The 20,808-nt window shown below is 37.6% G+C and overlaps 2 protein-coding genes across 2 annotated transcripts; one reads left to right on the top strand and one right to left on the bottom strand.

Annotated features, from left to right (window-relative positions):
* Nucleotides 1-9,125: 9,125 nt before the first annotated feature.
* GCK72_015735 (uncharacterized protein) lies at nt 9,126-11,950 on the top strand (the record flags this gene model as incomplete). Its single annotated transcript, XM_053731097.1, has 3 exons — nt 9,126-9,178; nt 10,136-11,149; nt 11,824-11,950. 3 exons carry the CDS (start codon nt 9,126-9,128, stop codon nt 11,948-11,950), a joined length of 1,194 nt encoding a protein of 397 aa, XP_053585869.1.
* A 512-nt stretch (nt 11,951-12,462) lies between these two features.
* Nucleotides 12,463-18,619, bottom strand: GCK72_015736 (uncharacterized protein; the record flags this gene model as incomplete). The annotated part of the gene is made up of 9 exons (XM_003098987.2): nt 12,463-12,872; nt 13,881-14,016; nt 14,066-14,182; nt 14,969-15,219; nt 15,647-15,825; nt 16,721-17,022; nt 17,752-17,925; nt 17,973-18,050; nt 18,530-18,619. 9 exons carry the CDS (start codon nt 18,617-18,619, stop codon nt 12,463-12,465), a joined length of 1,737 nt encoding a protein of 578 aa, XP_003099035.2.
* Between the last annotated feature and the right edge of the window lie 2,189 nt (nt 18,620-20,808).

The following is a 20,808-nucleotide window of genomic DNA, read 5'->3' on the forward strand; positions in this document are numbered from 1 at the left end:
TTTTTTAAATTTTGAAAGATGTTAATAATATTGCATTAACTAGAATTATTTTGAAAGATATAATGACAGATAAGATTATTATAAAGTCTTATTAAGTGAAGTAGAGATGATAAATATTAGGAAAAGATAATTAGTTTGATTAATAAGTGATTACTAGTTTGATTGAGTTAAAATGAGTAAGATAAGTATACTAAAGTGAATGAGTTGAGTTGAGTGTGAGTAGTGAGTAATAAGTGAAGTAAGTGAAATATTGAGTAACTCCCTAGGAACAAGACTATTTTCTAAATGCGACTTCACATGTCAAAGAAAGAAAACATGCAAAGTGAAAATGCAAAAGAAAATCGGACAATGGAGAAAAATCGATCCATAGCATCTCTGAAATGCTTTCTATGTGCGTCCACATAGGTCCCTTGATCCGTTCCTGACGATAAGGACTCCACCTCCCGGCAGCCCAAGGGGGGTGGGGCTTACCGTATGCAGCAGCTGCTCAATGACCTCTTCTATTAGACATTCCTAGGCTCTCAAGATTTACAAATGACGAATACGATCGCCGACAAAGACAGCAGGGGATCAGGCAAACAATAAAGGGTGACGGTTCAGATTACGGTGTAATCTAATCCCGTGTGATCCATAAATCGCACTCTGGGGTGTCGCAAATATTCGATTGTCGCCTTTCTTTCCCAGCAATCGTCCTTCTTGATTGACAATAGGTTTATCCTTTGAGCTGTTTGGTACCTTACACTAGATGGGTTACGGTATACAATAAATAACGTGAGAGTTTAATCATGCATAATACATATAATTTTGATGCCTGCCTTTTAACATCTTTTTATCATCTTTATTTTTATTTAGCCCAAACTCTCATAACCTGATCTTAAGTTAATACTCTCTAAGAGTTTACCCGGAGTGATGATTTTATTTACGCGTTTTATTGAAGCTGGCCCAGGGCGGGTTTCTGGGCTCAGAAAATTTTTGATAATGCTCAAGATTCTACACTACTCACCTTCCTTGGGCAGTAAATTCTTAAAAACAAGGATAGATAAGCAATGCAGTGTATACCCTTAAGAGGTATACAGCTCACTAAGCTACTCCTACGCATGATTATTACGTTAGAAACTAATACTTTAACTTAGGCGAAGAGTACCTCAAAGAAGTATCTTCTCAAGGTGGGAACCTCCACGTAACACGACCCCTACTCGTGTTATATTTTAGACCCGTTTATACTCTAAGACATAAGCTAACGCATCTTATCTACCTTACAAGTATTTATTATAGTTTTAGATATATAAGAATATAATTATAAAAGTATAAAGAATAGAAGTAAGATAAAATTATAAAGAAAGATAAAGGAAATATAAATAGAGGAAATAGAATAATAAGAGAGAGTTCTCTCACATCACGGTTCCTCTCAACCACAACTCCAACCCAACTGACGATCTCTCCATTCCTCCTCCTTTTATACCAGCCCTTTCCGTGGGCGGGACCTTGTCCGCGCGCTCTTGGGAGAAGGATTTGGCACGGTGCTAGCGCACCGTGTTACAACATGTATTCTCCAAATAAAATTGTATTTGCATAGAAAAAAGATACATTATATAAAATACTATCAGTTGTCATTTGCGTCTGTAGTTTGTTTTCGACCTATTCTGAAAAAGTAAAACATTGGAGACCGAGAGCTGCTGGAATCGACGGAGTTGATAGTTCATTTCCCTGGAAAGTGAATACATGTCAAAAACTGAAAAAGTTATTTTCTTAGATTTTTGCGGTGGGCCCATTTTTGCGAGTTTTCATTGCGGTATTCAGATTCAGCTTGTTCTTAGCTTTCAGAAAAATACCCACAAGCCTATATTTGGTTAATGTTGGGTCCCACCACGAAAACTACAGTAACCCGCCGTAAATCGTGTCGAGACTCAAATCACTCCAAACCTAGGCATGATTATACTTTTCTGAAAGCTCACGACGAGTTGAATCTGAAACTGCAAAAATTTAAGTGAATTCTCAAGAACTGAAAAAGTTATAACTGTTTCATTTTTTGAAATTTTTAAAAATTATTCTATAACTTTCTCAGATTTTGCTCATTTTCCACGGTTCTTGGCTAGAAATTCGACTGAATTTGTCATTAAAAATAATTAAAACTCGCCTGTTTTATTGTGGAATCTGATTCCGTTGTACTCCCTTTATTCCTTTCGAAATCTTTGTATCGAAAGGCGAATGCCTTGTAGTACGGCCATGAGCTGAGCCGCCACTTAACAACTTGCCAAGTTCAGCTGCTTTCGGTACTCGGCATCGACCTTGGAAAGGACACCTTGATGCTAAAAACGAAAACGTATTTTTCTGAAGTATCGTTATGATCAACTTACGCGAGTATCTTTTTCCAATGCGAGCATAGCCGACATTGCTCACTTTTGTGTCTCCCATAGTTTACCAATTTCTTCAAGAACCACCTTACGAGTCTCCAGGTCGTCTAAACATCTAACATTTTCTAAGAACTCTTTTATTTAAAACATTTCTTACCTCCCAATTCCTTATCGCCACAATAAATAAATTAGAATTTAATAAAAATCAATAATAAAAGACGAGCCATGTCCGGGAGGCTGTCAAAAGTTATGGGTACTGAGAAGAGTTCCCGATCGACCACGAGATATCAAGAGACGCAGACATGAGCGTCACTTAATGTCCCATACTATTGAGGTGTCATTTGATATGATGAAGGCCAGACAGTCTAGTGGAACGTCGATGCACGAGGAGACAAAAAAGAGGTGTCTGGGACGATACGTTGGTGTCTTATTCAAAAATAAGAGAGAGAGAGAGAGAGAGAGAAAGTGGGAGTGAAAAAGAAATGTGATAATTGTGTGTTCAAAACGAATAAACTAACAATTGAGAGTAGTGTAAGCAAGACGTACATACCAGAGTTGCATGGAATTTCGTCTTCCGACTTCCGACTTCTGAGTTCCGGATAAGAAAAATCACTTCCGACTTCCGACTTCCAACTTCCAACTTTCGACTTCAGGGCGTTTTCCACTTCCGACTTCCGAGTTCTGGATAAGGAAAATCGTTTCCGATTTCCGACTTCCTGATAAGGAGATTCAATTCCGACTTCCGACTTCTGACTTCCGGATGAGAAATTTTCACTTCCATGCAACTCTGGTACATACAAGATAGATACGCTGATTAATTGATTAATTTTGAATAAGAAAACCATCATAGAAAACCTTACAGACATGTTCGAGCTACTCCAGTTGCATTTAACATTGGTTTATTACTTTTAAAAACAAAACTTCAGAAAATTTATTGCGGTTAACATCAAAAATTAACAAAAAATAATATATAAAAATGATTTTTATTGATTTATAAACTTCAAGACAACAAACTTTGACGTCAATATGAATTCGATCTGTGCTACTGACGTCCATTTTCAAACGATTGGTGGAAGCATTCGTTATTTTGAAGTAGTTGGGTCTGAAAATAAAAACAGAACGTAACAAATAGCATTCCGACAAAGTTTGCCTTACCTGAAGTTGCTCGCGGTGCCAAAGACGATGACGACACTCGAGAACGGAACTGTTCTTGCATAACTTCAGCGATTGAAAATGAATACAAAACGTAAGAGATAACATATCGAGAGGGTTGAGCTCACCTGAATGAAATGAAGTTTTCTTTTGTTCCTCCAGAAACAGAATCATCAGAAGTTCAACGCTGGTTTCCTTGTGATTTGTTCGATCTTTTCCTTCCTACTGCTCCTGGAAACAATGTCATTTAAAATTAATGTTGAGAGTCAGTGCTTTTTTTTAAATTCAATCTTTCCCAGATCCAAAAATGATCAGAATATTGATAAAACCATACTTGCAGACCGGGCCGGCGCATAACTCGCGTCAAAATGAATATTATGAACTGAAAAATATATCAAAATGTAGATCTCGACGCGTTCTATGTCACTGACCTACTACGGGCCGGATGGCTATTTGCTAATATGTCCCGGGCCGGGAGAAAGTGCCAAAAAACGCGAAAATGGTCAAAAACAACCAAAAACGTGTTTGAAACGATTTCGTTTTACTGTTTAGCCAATTTTTCCCGTTTTTATCAATAATTTGTACAAAAATCCTCCAATGTCAAATAATATCCTAACTTCTCACAAAATTTCAAAACCAGTCGACGATTTATAAATTTTTTGATTTCTTTCAAAAATCACATAAGGGTACATAAAAAACCTTCTAAATTGCAAAAGTCTCTTTAAAATTGACCTATTTTCTAAACATTTAACCCTTTCTAAGCATCCCTTTTATCAAAAACTAAATCGTACCTTCAAAAAATCCCATATCGACACAATAAATAATTCAGAATTTAATAAAAATCAATAATAAAAGACGAGCCATTTCCGGGAGGCTATCAAAAGTTATGTGTACTGAGAGGAGTTTCCTATCGACCACGAGATATCAAGAGACGCAGACATTGAACAGAAAACTGTCTGCGTCTCTCACTATCCCACACTATTTTTATAGTGCTTATTGGCAAGGTCATTTGATAGCATTGCAATCGACGACACATGTTGGATACCACTGTTCGGTTTCCAAAACCAACAATCTTCGAATCAAAATTTAAGTTAGAGTCATTTTGAGTATGATATTCAGATTCCCCACATTCTTAGCTTTCAGAAATGTACAAGTAGGGGTCCCACTACGACAACTACAGTAACCCATTTTTTATTATTAAAATTAGATTCAGCGCGTCGAGAGCTTTCAGAAAAGTGCCCACAAGCCTATGCAGGGTCTCGACACGATTTACGGCGGGTTACTGTAGTTTTCGTAGCGGGGCCCGATTTGTTCCAAACCTAGTCGAGATTATACTCGTTCGAACCGTTTTGACAAGCTGAATTCATATCTAACAATATTTTGAAGATTATTCAACAGCCTTCAAAGATATGGTTGCCGAAAGAAGAAAAAAACAACAAATATTTTATGGGTAACATATTTATTTTTCGATTTAACAACAAATTCATTGTTATGGTTTTTTTTGCCCCCAATTTTTGTGGTAAGACCCAGAATTTTCAATTTCAAACTGTTACCAAAATTCCTATAAAAAGGAGTTTTGGCCTAGAATCCGTCAACTCGGCCGAGACCTAAAATTTCCGAAAATTTTGAAAACACGGCAAGATTATACTTTTCTGAACCGCCACACAACGATGATTCTTAAAATATACAAGTTTCTGAATTTGGACCGAATCTGAACGAGATACGTTAGATTTTGTGGTAACATGATTTTCGAAATGTTTCGAAAAACTAACTTTTTTGGTTTTTGACTAATTTAGATGCTTTCAAGCTCAAATGATAGAGAATTGATCAAATAGAAACTGATCAAATAGAATCAAAGTTTTTAAAAAAACCCGTACTCACCTTATCAACTTCATCATCGACTCCCAACTCCAATAAATAATAAAATTAGAATTGAATAAAAATCATATATAAAATTAGTCAGGTCTGCAACCAGAAGCAGTCCAAAACGGGGGTTATGAATAAAGATGAGGATAACCTAACCTGCTGGAGCAACAAGGAGAGAGAGAGACGCAGACAACAAGATAAAGAGAATGTAGTCTGCTCAGTACTCCCAGAAGGATATAATTTGTTTTGCATTGGTTTTGCAAGCGAAATTGATTTTTTTTCCAAAATTTCAAAATTTTGATAGTATTTTTGAATTCAGCTTATTGAGAGCTTTGATATGAATATAATCATGATAGGGTTCTGAGCATTTTGGGTCCCACCACGAAAACTACAGTAACCCGTCGTAAATCGTGTCGAGACCCAACATGCACTGAACCATGGCTTGTGGGTGCTGTTCTTCGAAAATCGAATCGGATAAAAGTATACTATGATTAGAAAAAATTTTAGGCCAATAGTCGCAAAAACCAGTCTAAAATTGTGAATTTTGACCCGATTCTTACGATTTTTAACTCAAAAATTTACAAATTTCTACAGTAACCCTACTGTCTCATTTTCAGAACCATCAATTCAAAAAAAATCGTTCAAACCATCGACGTCTAACGATTGGCTTCAAACCAATATGTTCTTTTGCATAATAACCCAATTTTTCTTTCTCTGGAATAAATTTCTTTTCAAATATTTTATTGATTATTTGTAGACAAATAAATAAATGAGTGGAGTGAGGTGCCGTATCCAGGTAGTGCAAGATGATAACGTTCTTTCCTTCCTTGTTTGCGAAATCTTGGTACTCCTGGATGTACATTGCGCCAAAGCTGACTTCTCCGCCATATCTTTCATGTTTTCTTGTAAATTTTCTTGAAATCCTCAAAGTGCAAATCGGGAACAAGGGTCTTCAAACATTTTTTTTTGCAGAACTCATTTCTCTGAAGGTGTCGTGTCCAATGTATCTTGCACAAAGTTTGCGCCATTTCCGCTCACACACTTCACAGTTTTTTATCGTCTTCTTTTGCGTTCTTTGCAGCAGACTCTTTGCAGCAGACAACTCCGTATCATCCTGAAATACAATATCTCTTGAATCTTCAAATTTTCCAATTTTTGAGATCACACTTTTAAGCTCGTTTTATTATTAAAATCAGATTCAGCTCGTTAAGAGCTTTCAGAAAAATACCCACAAGCCTACATTCCGTCACTATTGGGTCTCACCGCGAAAACTACAGTAACTTTTTATTTTTGGGTTACTGTAGTTTTCGTGGCGGGACCCGTATTGCTCCAAACCTAGTCATGATTATACTCATTCAAACCGTCTTGCCACGAGGATTTCAAATATATAAAGATCCCGACGATCTGCCTAAATATCGGTGAGTTGCTTCAAGTGTTGATTTTCGAAAAATCGAAAAATTTTGAAAATCCATAACTAATTCAATTTCAGTGGTATGAAGTGAAAAATTAGTGAAAAATATGTGGATTTACAAGAAGTACGCGGAGCATTTTTCTTGAATTTTTTGAGAAAAAGGGTTTGGATAATTTTGTTAGACAACTTCAACTAAAAACGGCCAAATGTTAAATTTTTTGGTTCTGATAATGTGACTTACAGGTGTTCCTTGATTCTTTTTGGTTGCGGTGAACCATCCGAGTCAGAACATGATGGAGGACAGTATGAGGGGGATGGCACGTTTCGGGGAGTCTGAAATTATTTATGAATTTATGAAAAGACGTTTTGTTACGGAATTTCGATTTACGGTGGTACAGTTTTCGTGGTGAGACCCAAAATTTTCGAAAATTTCAAAACAGAGCGAATATAGGCATCATTATGCTTATTTGGCGCGTCTTGACGAGATTTTAAAAACGTTTTTAGATGATTTTTTTGTCTAGTCGCAGTTTTTTTTCTGTGTCTGGCGCGCTTTTGACGCTTTCTGAAACAGTTCAAGGAGGTCCGATCTATTTTTTCCGGGTATTTCTTATAATTCCGCACATTTTTTGCCCAACTTACTCCAAATCTAGTCATGATTATACTGTTTCGAACCGTTTTTGCCTACTGATTCGAAAACAGCAAATTTTATAGCATAAAAAGTTATAAAAGTACCGTTTTTCTGTCAATTTATGCGATATTTGGTAAAACTAGGAATTATTTTTTGCTTTTCCAGAACAATAAGTATGAACATCTTCCTTATTCCAAAAACTTGGACACCCCTTTTATTTTTTTTCAAATCTTACCTTCAAAATATCCCATATCGACACAATAATTAATTCAGAATTTAATAAAAATCAGAAATAGAAGTCCAAGCCATTTCCGGGAGGCAGACGATAGTTATATGTACTGAGACAAGGTGTCCGATCAACACCTCTCTCGCGAGATAACAAGAGACCCAGACATTGAAAAAAGAACTGTCTGCGTCTCTCACTGCCTCATACTATTTTTTGATCTTTTTGGTGTTCACCTATCTACCTACTTACACCATACACGCAGACGTAACTCCCCTTATGCCCCTTTTTCTATGACGTAGTGACCTTGACCCCCTCCTCCTCATCCCCCGTTTCCCCCCTTTCTGTTTGCCACGTCATAATGGCCCCCCAGTGGAGAATGTGCAAGGTCCATACGCTCCATATGTGTACACAGGATTTCGCGCATTTTTTTTAGATCCGGGCCAAGATTTTGGCGGTTTTTAGCACAAATTTCCACGATTTTAACACAAAATTTGAGAATTTCTGCAAAAACTACCCAGAAAACCATCAAAAACCTAGAATTTTGGTGGTGGCCGAGTTTTTGAGTTTTCTAGGCCACCTCTAAAACCATATGAAATTGAGCGGTTTTCACGATTTTTTGATGTTTTAGACCTAATTTTTGACAAGAAAACACGTTTTTCAATTGATTTTGACAGAAAATTGCACATTTTCAGTCGAAAATTCTCATTTTTCCGTCGAAAAACTCGATTTTCAGAATGATGTCGTTCTTATATCCACTGCACATAATTTCTGCGCATCTCTTCCTCTGTCTGTATCAATCTGACACCCCTTAATGACCTTGACCCCTTCCTCCTCATCCCCCCGTTTCCCCCTTCTGTTTGCCACATCATAATGGACTCCGCGCGGTGCGGAGTGTCCATACGCTCCCTGTGTATGGTCCTTTTATTGATTCTCGTCTTTTTTTTTTGGTCCTGCATGGTGAAAACGGTTATACTGTACAGTTCTGAGCGTTTTTTCTCGTGAAAACCTTTGGAAAAGACCTTTTTCAGATTTTTTGCATGAGTTGACTACCAGAGCAGTACGGAAGTAAGACGGAAGTGAATTTCGTTTTGACCGTATGAAACTGACAGCAATAAGAACACTTTTATGGTTTTTTTGTGGTCGAAGGGTACTTATACCTTCAATAAAACTAATTAACTTTCTATTATTGCCGTGAATTTCATACAGTCGGAAAAAATTCCACTTTAGTCTTTACTTCCGCAGAGCTCTTTTTTGTTTTTCAAGGCACCACCAGAAAAGTCTATATTAAGACTAGTAGTTTTTGCCAGAACGTTCCTAGAAAGAAACCGGATTTTCGAATTAAAATTTCACAAAATTCACACATTTTATTTGAAAAAATCCACAATTTTCAGCCCAATTTTCATTCTTTCATTAATGTGATTTTCTCAATTCTTTCTTGAGCCAGCTTAAACCAGAATCTTCCTATTTTCAGATACCAAAACGCATGAAATGGATCTCACCTGGACAAAAGGTGTTCTACAGTACCTTTCACCAGAAATGAGGTAAGAAATTTGAAACTTCTCGTGAGAACCCGTGTCGAAACAATTTTTTGTAAGAAAATCGAAGAAAACGCCGCATTCTAACATTTTAAATCAAAAATTGTAAAAATTGAGCAAAAACTAAGAAAGTTGTGGAATTTCTAACTTTTTTGAACAATTCAAAAACAAAAACAGTCACAACTCTTTTAGTTTTTTAGTAATGCTTACAATCTTGTTATAATTAGATTCAGCACGTCAAGAGCTTTCAAAAAAGTACCCACAAGCCTATATTCTGAGCAATTGAATGGTGTATGAGTAGTTTATTGAAAAGTTTCTGACAAGCTGAAATTAACAATACAAGTTTAGTCTTTATTTGACTTGAACTGACGGAGATGCAACCGTTTTTGTATTTTCGTGGTGAGACCCAAAATTTCAAAATTTTGGCGGGATCAAAATTTTTAAAAATTAAAATATTATATTTGGATTTTAATCGTCAAGAGCTTTTAGAAAAGTACTCACAAGCCTAGGTTCCGACCACTTTGGATCCCACCACGAAAACTACAGTAACCCCGCCGTAAATCGTGTCGAAACCCAAACTGCTCCAAATCTAGGCTTGTGGGTACTTTTCTGAAAGCTCTCAACGCGTTGAATTCAGTTTTCATATTTTAAAAAAAATCGCGCTAAAACTGAGAAAGTTACACTAATTTCAAAATTTTTAAAATCCTGGGTTACTGTAGCTTTCGTGGTGGGACGTTAGTTATTGGAACCTAGGCGTGTAGGTACTTTTCTGAAAGCTCTCATTACGCTGAGTTCAAATTTTAAGTTTTTAGAAAAATAGCATCAAAACTGGGAAAGTTAAAGCGATTTCAAAATTTTCAAAATCCGGGGTTACTATAGTTTCCGTGGTGGGATCCTATATAGGCTTGTGGGTACTTTTCTGAAAGCTCTCGACGAGCTGAACAATAATTTCCATGTTTCCAGACTCCTGCTCTCCCTAAAATGTCCCCAACTCCTCCCCATCGACCGTTCCACCCCACTCCGTATCCACACCTTCCACATCGATCCCCTCCAACTTCAATTCAACAAGACAACCTTCAAATTGGGAATTATTCGTCATTTCCACCATGCAACGGAGAGAAATCTCGATTCAGAAGGTGTCCAACACGACGTCGACCTCTTCGGACTGGAAAAACAGTCTCCAGAATTCGATTTGACTTCTGGCGAGTATTTGATAGTGAATGTAGCGCCAAAAAACACCGAAATGAAGTCTCGTATCGATTCTCTCAACGTCGCTCAGATGTCTAAACGGATCCGTGAGATTCAGGGGGTCCCCGGGAAGGAGGCGGAGCTTATGGACCTCAAGAACAAGATTTTACCATTTGAGCTCAAGGAGGAAGGCGAGTACTCCCTGATACCGTATACCCACTACCTGAAGCTTACTGTAACTACTGGTAACTCGAAATATACGGAACGCGTGGATTACTGTAAGTCTATCCAGGACGGCATGAAGTATCTGACATGGAAACTGTTGGAGGGGCGTGGCCTATCAGTTGGGACTCTAAAAATGCATGCGGAAGGATTCTACCGTATCCCTGAGAGCCTATCGATCCATACCAATCATCTAGATGTCCATTTGAAGCACACGGACTCCTTGAATTCAATTTTCCCGCTTCTCGCCGACTCGTCCTTCCCACTCCACTCGGTTACAGTATACCAGGAGGCGGAGCTTCATAATCCGATCGTCCAGAGCTCTCAGATGATTGTGGTGGCTCCGCGAGCAGAGACGCTCCAATTGGATCGTCTCAACCACCATCGAGTACACATCCGATGGAGGAGTATTCAGGAGGATAAGGTGACACGGCTTGTGAAAAAGTGGGTGGAGCTTAAAAAGGGGGCGGGGACTATGTACACTTTCGTTGTGCACGATGATGTGGATATCGCATCGGTTATGGAAGAGATTGCGGCGATGCGAGGAGCAAAAACGGATAGTGGAGAGTGAGTCAAATTTTTTGAAACAAAAACTAGAAAAATTGAGTGAGAACTGAAAAAGTTGTGGAATTTCGAAAATTTTCGAAAATCTCATTCTAAAAAAACTGGCATAACTCGTTCAGTTTTTTAGTGATCTTCAAAATTTTGTTATAATTAGATTCAGCGCGTTTAGAGCTTTCAGAAAAGTACCAACAATTCTAGGTTCTGACAACTGTGGGTCCCACCACGAAAACTACAGTAACCCAAGAATTTGATAATTTTAAAATTGCTGTAACTCTGTCAGTTTTGACCCAATTCCACTAAAAATTAAAAATTTGAATTCAACGCGTCGAGAGCTTTCAGAAAAGTACCAACGAGCCTAAGTTTGGAGCGATTTGGGTCTCACCACGAAAACTACAGTACCCCTCGTAAATCGCGTCGAGACCCAAATTGCTCTAAACCATAGCTTGTGGGTACTTTTCTGAAAGCTCTTGACGCGCTGAATCCAAATTTTTAGTTTTCATTGGAATTGCGTCAAAACTGACAGAGTTACAGCAATTTCAAAATTATCAAATTCCTGGGTTACTGTAGTTTTCGTGATGGGACCCAAAGTCGTTGGAACCATGGCTTGTGGGTACTTTTCTGAAAGCTCTCCTCGAGCTGAATTTAATTTTAACAATAAAAACGTTCCAAATTTTCAGAGAAGACAATTATCTCCCCCGACAAGTAACGCTTCCGATCAGCACCTCATCCAAGCTGTGTGTCTACTGGGCGGAAGAGGCGGAAGGCGAACAGTGGACACTTTTTCTTCATATCCAGGATGTTTAATTTTTTATTTCAATATCAAAACTGTTTCATTGTAATATTTTTTATTGTCAACTACAGTAATCCAGAAACGGTATACTGTAATTTCAATTTTTTGACCTAAATAAAGTAATTTTTGGCTTGAAATTTGAATTTTCGAACTCAGCTTGTCGAGAGCTTTCAGAAAAGTACCCACAAGCCTATATTCTAAGCAATTTGGGTCTCGACACGATTTACGAGGGGTACTGTAGTTTTCGTGGTGGGACCCAAAATGGTCGGAACCTAGGCTTGTGGGTACTTTTCTGAAAGGTCTTGTTGAGCTCAATACGAATTTGATAAAATTTTGAAGATTGCTGGAAAATTGGAAGAGTTATGACAGTTTTTAAGAAAATGAGAGTTTCAAAAAGTTTCAAAATAATACAACTTCTTTAGTTTTAGCTCAATTTTCACAGTTTTTAGATTAAAATGCTGCATTTACTTTGACTTTTTAGAACTAAATATGTCAAAAACTTTATTTCTTCGAAACAATTCACAAATTAATGTCTACGATGATACAGACCAATCTTGGTCTCCACCTCTTTCAAAAGTCTCAAACACATTTCTTCTCTAAACGGCGGTGCGGCAATTTGGACGGCCACCGGCAACCCGTCACAATTCTTTGATTCCGACACGATCTTGCGGTCCCACGAGTCCTCGGTCTTCATCTTTCTCAACTCGATCTCATCCGCCGCGTTGTGTACAGTAACCGGTACAGTACCCGCGGCGAAATCGATCAAATTGTAGAGGGCCGTGTAGGAGGAGGCGGAGAGTAACTTATTTGGGACACCGTGATGGGGTGGCGGACATCCGAACGATGGACAGACGATGGCGTCGAGACGTTTGGCACGCATGGATAGGACAAACTCGTGACGGTAGTCCTCGATTTTTTCGTGCATTTTTCGCATTTCTGGAATAAATCTTTACAATTTGGAGACTACAAGAGTTGATATTGTTATATTCGTATTTAGCACGTTCTTAGCTTTCAGAAAAGTACCCACAAGCCTATATTCTGACCACTTTGGGTCCCACCACGAAAACTACAGTAACCCAGAATTTTGAAAATTTTGAAATTGCTGTAACTTTGTCAGTTTTGTCGTAATTTTTTTAAAGTTGAAAATTTGAATTCAGCGCGTCAAGAGCTTTCAGAAAAACACCCACAAGCCTAGGTTCCAACAACTTTATGTCTCGACACGATTTACGAGGGGTACTGTAGTTTTCGCGTCGAGACCGAAATCGTTCAGAACCTAGGCTTGTGGGTACTTTTCTGAAAGGCCTTGTTGTGCTGAATGTGAATATCAGGTTTTCCAACCAAAAAAGGCAGATCCCGCCAAAATTTTTTGAAAACTTTCGAAAATTCTGAAAATTTGGGTCTTACCACGAAATCCTAAAAACTACTGTACCTCCGCTTGTTTAAATCAAATCGATAATAAAATTATGTTGTTAAATTTCAGCTTGCCAGGTACTTTTGAAAAATTACCTATTCCACTCACTTTCAGATTTTTGAGGTCCAACCACGAAAACTACAGTAACCCAAAAATTTTCAAAACAGGTCATGAGTATACTCATTCGAACCGTCTTAGTTTCCTGATTTCAAAACTGCAAATTTCATTGAATTTGGAGCAAAATTGACAAAGTTACAGTAGTTTTAATGAAAACGAGATTTTCGAAAATGTTCGAAATTCCATACCTTTTTTAGATTTTGTTTGTTTTTGAGGATTTTTGGCTTAAATGATGAAAAAGTTCAGTTTTTAACTTTAAAATGTATAAAAAATACAATATTTTCAACCCGATTTCGTGGCGAGACCCAATAATTTTTTCAAAAATCAAAATTTTTTAAACCCCGGCATGATTATACTTTTCTGAAAGCTCTCGTTCTCCTCTATTCAAATATTCCAAAACTTTTGATCTACCGTACCTTCCGTGTCATGTGGCAGCTCCTGAATGATCTGTCGTTCCCTTCGATTCGGCCAGTATCTTCTCAAAATGCGTTGAATGAAGTGTGGGAGTCGGGCGACCGGAAATCCAATGTTAGCCTCCGGAGGGATGATGTCCTAAATCTGTCTGTTTATGCGGATGTCCGGATGTCTGTTCCCAACTCACATTAGCCAAGGAATTCATCAAAAAGTGTCCTCCATCTGCAGTGGCTCCGGCGCAGAAGATACTGTACATATGATCCGGTTGGGGGACTTCAAACTCCACAAGGGTGTGACCCAAATCCTAAAAAATGCCCTACAGTACTCCTAAAATCTAAAAATTATCTAAAAACAAAAAAAAGAAACAAAGAAGTTACCGATGTTCGAAATTTTTTTTTAAAACTTCCTTGTACCGTAAACTGGTCAGTTTTCGCGCGGGACTCATGAAATTAACATTTTTGGAATCAGCTCGTTAAGAGCTTTCAGAAAAGTACCCACAAGCCTATATTCTGAAAAAATCGGGTCTTGGCGCGATTTACGAGGGGTGCTGTAGTTTTCGTGGCGAGACCCAATTTATTCGGAACTTAGGCTTGTTTGTACTTTTATGAAAGCTCTCGTCACGTTGAATCTGATTATCACATTTTCCATCACAAAATATCAAATCCCCCCAAGATTTGAAATTTTCCAAATTTTTGGGTCTCGACACGAAAACAGTAATCTCTGTAGATTTCAAGATTCTGACTGCGTAAAAACACTCAGCTTGTTGAGAGCTGTCAGAAAAGTACCCACAAGCCTATTCTCCGATAATACTGGGTCTCGACGCGATTTACGGCCGGGTTACTGTAATTTTCGTGGTGAGACCCAAATCAATCGGAACCATGGCTTGTGGGTACTTTTCTGAAAGCTCTTGACAAGCTGAATCTATTTTTGTAAACTTTTTCAAAGTCGAGCAAAAACTGGGAAGGTTACGGTAGATTTTGTAAATAATTTTTTCGAAATTTTCGAAAATTTTCAAACTCCCCCAAGGTATGATTAAGATTCTAAACAACACTACAGCAATCCTACAGTATGCCTACAGTAACCCTCTCACCTTCAAAACGTCGACCGTCTCCCTGACGGCTCTCTCGTAAGCTGGAGACGCCCTCTGATAGCCGTCGTTTGTGTAGAAACCAATCCGGAGAGGCTCTTTCGATGTGTATTGAGATTCCTGGAATCTGACGGGCGGTAGGTAGACATCTTTCTCGAATAACACGGCGTCATTCCATTTTAAGCGAAGATATTCGGTACAAACATCGATATTCTTGGCCAAGGGACCTTCGACGGAGAGGAGAAGTTGGCGGCCTGGAAATTGGGGTGCTGTAGATAATAAAATCATCATGTAACTGTTTTTCACGTAAATTCAGACTACATTCTTTGTTTTAAGCCGAAAACCATAAAAAATAAGCAAAATCTGAGAAAGTTATGGAATTTCGAAAAGTTTCGAAAATCTGAAATTTATTAAAACTACTGTAACTTTGTCAGAATTTATGCTAACTCAAAAATTTTTACATTTTTGAAATCAGCTGAACTTGACGGTTCGAATGAGTATAATCATGACTAGGATTGGAGTGATTTGGGTCCCACCGCGAAAACTACAGTAACCCTAATTCCCGTAAATCGCGTCAAGACCGAAATTGCCTCAAACGTAGGCTTGTGGGTACTTTTCTGAAAGCTCTTGACGCGCTGAATCCAAATTTCACACTCTCCGACCTTCCCACGCCCCACCTACCAGGAATCGAAGCAGTCTTTCCCAACTGAGGTGTCCGATCCGATGAACTCTTGAACCCAGCGATTCCACAAAATGACGCCGGAGTTCTGATGGATCCACCAACATCTGTGCCAATTCCCAAGACACTTCCACCAAGAGCAACGAGAGCAGACTCACCACCTGATGAGCCACCGGGAACTCTGGAAAAAGTTTTTTTTTTTAAAGTGGATTTTTTCAAGCGAGAATCTCAATTTTTGGAATTGAAAATAAAATATTCGAATTCAGCGTGTCGAGAGCTTTCAGAAAAGTACCCACATGCCTATATTCTAATCAATTTGGCTCCCACCACGAAAACTACAGTACCCCTCGTAAATCGTGTCGAGACCCAAATCTTTCCAAACCCAGACTTGTGGGAACTTTTCTAAAAGCCCTTGTCATTAAATTCAAATTTTTTGTTTTCAGACAAATTGCGTCAAAACTGAGAAAGTTACATCAATTTCAAAATTTTTAAAGTTCTGGGTTACTGTAATTTTCGTGGTGGGACCCAATATTATCGGAATATAGACGTGTGGGTACTTTTCTGAAAGCTCTCAACGCGTTGAATTCATTTTTCATATTTTGAAGAAAATTGCATCAAAACTGACAAAGTTACAGCGATTTCAAAAAGTTCAAACTCCTGGGTTACGGTAGTTTTCGTGGTGGGACCCTACATGAGCTTGTGGGTACTTTTCTGAAAGCTCTCGTCACGCTGAATTCAAATTTTTAATTTTTTTTTAAAAATTGCGTCAAAAGTGAGAAAGTTACAGCAATTTCAATATTTTCAAAATTTCGGGTTACTGTAGTTTTCGTGGTGGGACCCCATTAGCGCCAAACCTAGGGTTGTGGGTACTTTTCTGAAAGCTCCCAATGAGTTGAAATAGGATATTTCAACATGTCTGAAATTATACTAAAACTGACAGAGTTACTGTAGTTTTTGTAAATTTCTATTTTCGAAAATTTTCGAAATTCTTTAACTTTCTCAATTTTTGATCATTTTTGATGATTTTTAGCTTGAAATGTAGGATTTAATTCGAATTTTTTGTAAAAAATAATTACCTCGACGTATCCAACGGATTCGAAGTGGTACCATAGACCGGATTGGAGCATCCATAACTCAAAAGTGCAATCGGTAAATTGGTATGGACGAATGGAATGGCGCCAAGACGGATTAATTGATCTACGGATAGCGAATTGGATTCAGATGGTTTATTGATGTTTTGAGAGTATCCGAGAGTCGAATCCATATTTTTGACGTGAATCGACTCTTTGATGGAGACGGGGACACCGAAAAGTGGAGGTTTTTGGTAGGACGGGTCTTTAGCGAGGTCTTCGAGGTGTTCGGCGGTTTCCATTGCGTCCTGAAAATGTTTTTATCAAAAAATCTAATAGTTTTTCTAAATTTTAAACTTAAAACCATTAAAAACGGTTCATCACTCAAATAGTTACAGATTTTCGAAACTTTTCGAAAATCCAAAAATCTGAAAACCTTCAAGCAACCGTAACCCCGCCCATTTCGGTTTAAGACGCACAAAACTTAAATTTTCAGAATAAACTCGTCAAGACGCGTCGAATGAGTATAATCACGCCTATATTCGATCAGTTTTGAAATTTTCGAAATTTTTGGGTCTCGACACGAAAACAGTAATCTCGGCAGATTTTAAAATTCTGACTTTGTAATAGTACTCAGCTTGTCAAGAGCTTTTAGAAAAGTACCCACAAGCCATGGTTTGAGGCCGTTTGGGTCTCGACGAGATTTACGGGATTACTGTAGTTTTCGTGGTGGGACCCAAAGTGGTCGAAACCTAGGCTAGTGGGTACTTTTCTGAAAGCTCTCGTCACGTGAAATTTAAAACTTTTGATTTCAGAAAATTTGCGTCAAAACTGCAAAAGTTACATTAATTTCAATTTTTTCGAAATTCCAGGTTACTGTAGTTTTCGTGGTGGGACCCAACTTTGTTGGAATATAGGGTTGTGGGTACTTTTTTAAAAGCTCTCAACTCAGTGATTCAGAATATCATATTCTCAGCTTCCATTGGCTAAACCCTGCAGAGAAACTCCCAAAAAACAGTTTTCCATTCCAAAATTACCTGAATAAAAAGACAAACACAGTTAGTCTTTTCAGTAGCCTCAAATGCTTTCCGCTGGAATGCTCTCACTGTTTCCACTGGTCCGATTTCTCCATTTTGCAACGAATTTTTCAATTCCTCGAACTCTTTGGCGGTGATCTCGGCGGCACGGCGCTCATCGAGTTTTTCGAAATTCTGAGATTAAAAAATTATTGATTTATTTTGGTTTCTTGACTTTTTACGTTTTTAGCCCACTCGAAGTTGACTTTCCGATCAGCTGCTCGTTGTTTGACCAGTACTTTCAGTTTTTGACGGTGATTCTGGAAAATTGGAAAATTTATTGTTAGTTTTTTTAAAAATTCAAAAAAAATTACACTGTAGGATACTTCCGTGGTGGAAAATGTGATATTCAGATTCAGCGTAACGAGAGCTTTCAGAAAAGTACCCACAAGCCTATATTCCAATCGCTTCGGGTCCCGCCACGAAAACTACAGTAACCCTCGTAAATCGTGGCGGGACCCAAATAACTCAGAATACAGGCTTGTGGGTACTTTTCTGAAAGCTCTTCGAGTCCTGAATCTGAATCTGCAAGAATTTTTGATGCTCAGCCAAAATTGGGCAGGTTACGGTAGGTTTTGTAAATATATGATTTCGAAAATCTCTAATTTTATCGATTTTCAGCACTTTTCAATGATTTTAAGCTTAAAATCTTGCATTTTATTTAAATTTTTTGCAAAAAATGCTCAAAAATTCCATTTCGAAGCGAAAATTAAACATTTTTTGTTCTTCAAAAACTCACATAATTATCGATAATCCAAGCCAACGCATAAACCACAAGGGGTATGAGAGCGTAGTACCCAATGCATGAGAAACAATAATTTTCAGTCATAATTTTTCTGAAAATAATAATTCTGAAATTTGGAATGTGAGATTATATCAGCCACACCTGCCCCCTTCTTAAACAAGAAAAATTCCAAAAAACTGGAATAAAAAACGAAAAAAAGAGCATAAAACAAACCAAAAACCGTCTTGTTTTATGATTTTCTGTCACTTTTTTCCACTTTTTTCGTGTTATCAGTCACAATTCGGGGTGGTGAGAGAGTACTGATAAGGAGAGACGCAGAGAAAAAGAGAGACGAGGAAAAAATTTATTGATCGTTAACAAGACACTACTTTGGACTCGATTATTGTTTCTGAAAAAATCGAACTAAAATATTATTTTTTTCAAAAAATTGATTTTTTTTTAGTTGATTGATCTTAAAAATGTTCAGCTTTGCATTATATCAATTTTTGTACATCAATTCAAACTCAGAGTGACGAGAGCTTTCAGAAAAGTACCCACATGCCTATATTCTTATCAATTTGGGTCCCACCACGAAAACTACAGTAACCCTCGTAAATCGTGTCGAGACCCAATTCGCTTGGAATATAGGCTTGTTGGTACTTTTCTGAAAGCTCTTGTCATGCTAAATTTGAATTTTTGATTTTTAGAAAAATGGCGTCAAAACTGAGAAAGTTACAGCGATTTCAAAACTTTCCAAATCCTGGGTTACTGTAGTTTTCGTGGCGGGATCCAACTTTGTCGGAATATAGGCTTGTGGGTACTTTTCTGAAAGCTGAGAACGAGATGAATCTGATTCTGTAACAGTTTTGAATTTCGAGCCAAAACTGAGAAGGTTACGGTAGATTTCATAAATATAAAAAATTTAACTTTCGCAAATTTTCGAAAATCTGTAACTTTGTCAGTTTTCAATATTTAAAAAAATTTTCAGCTTAAAAGACTGCATTTTATCTGACTTTTTCGTGATAAATAAAATAAAAAATATTAAATTACAAATTTATCTCAAAAAAATAATAAAACAAGAAAATGCACATATTAAAGCACACAAACACACGAAGAAAGGCAATGAAAACAAATATAACAAGATTTTGACTAAAACATCAGAAATCACAACCGAATCATGATTCATGAATTAAATTTTTTTTTCCTGAAAATGAAATTTTCAGAAAAAAAATTTTTTGACGAAAGATGTGATGGGCGGGATGGGTTGGATGGGGGAAAGGAGTGTAACCCGTAAATAAATGGAGAAAATGGCCAAAAATAGGGATTGTGAGAGTTTAGGAGCAAAAAGGAAAGAAAAAATTTTGAAAAAAAAATTTCGAATTTTTTTTTTGAAATTTTTTTCCAAAAATTCTAAAAAATTCACACTGTAACAAATAAATACACGTAAAACCACATGAGGGACAAGTTATACACATTTTTGAGTCAAAAATTCAAAAAATTCAGAAAAAATCAATAATTAGAGTCGATCACGTGGCATTAATCTGCTATTCGAGTTGTAGCCGAGACCGAGTGTCGACGATTCGTAGTCGGTGGCACGGTAGTAGTCGGATTCCATTAGGGCAAGAAGATCCTGTAAAAAATTGGAAATTTTAGGGTTTTTATGTAAAAAAAAAACGGTGTAAATCGGCCAAAAATTGGTCAAAATTGATAGGGGACTAGTTTTTGCAATTTCTAGGCCACGGATTCCACACGATTCCCTATTTTTATTTCATATTCAGATTCAGCTCGTTATCAGCTCTCAGAAAAGTACCCACAAGCCTATATTCTGAGAAATTCGGGTCTCGACACGATTTACGTGCGGGTTACTGTGGTTTTCGTGGTGGGACCCAACTTGCTTCAAACCTAGTCGTGATTATACTCATTCTAACCGTTTCGACGAGCTGAATTCAAAAATGAACATTGAAATTCGAAAAAATCGAGTCTAGTCATGAAAATTTTGCGATTTTCGAATTTTTGAGATTTTTCGCGGCGAGACCTAAAATTTTCAAATTGCTAAAGTTATAATTTTTTGTAGCTTGCCAAAACGCTTCGAAAGAGTATAATCATGATGAACTTCGTAGTGATTTGGGTCCCACCACGAAAACTACAGTAACCCGCCGTAAATCGTGTCGAGACCCAATTTCAACCGAATCTAGGCTTGTGGGTACTTTTCTAAAAGCTAAGGACGCGCTGAATTCAAATAGTTGGTTTTCAGAAAAATTGCATCGAAACTGACAAAGTTACCACGGTTTTTT

Source organism: Caenorhabditis remanei, chromosome IV (genome assembly GCF_010183535.1).
Source record: "Caenorhabditis remanei strain PX506 chromosome IV, whole genome shotgun sequence".
In the NCBI taxonomy this organism is placed as follows: domain Eukaryota; kingdom Metazoa; phylum Nematoda; class Chromadorea; order Rhabditida; family Rhabditidae; genus Caenorhabditis; species Caenorhabditis remanei.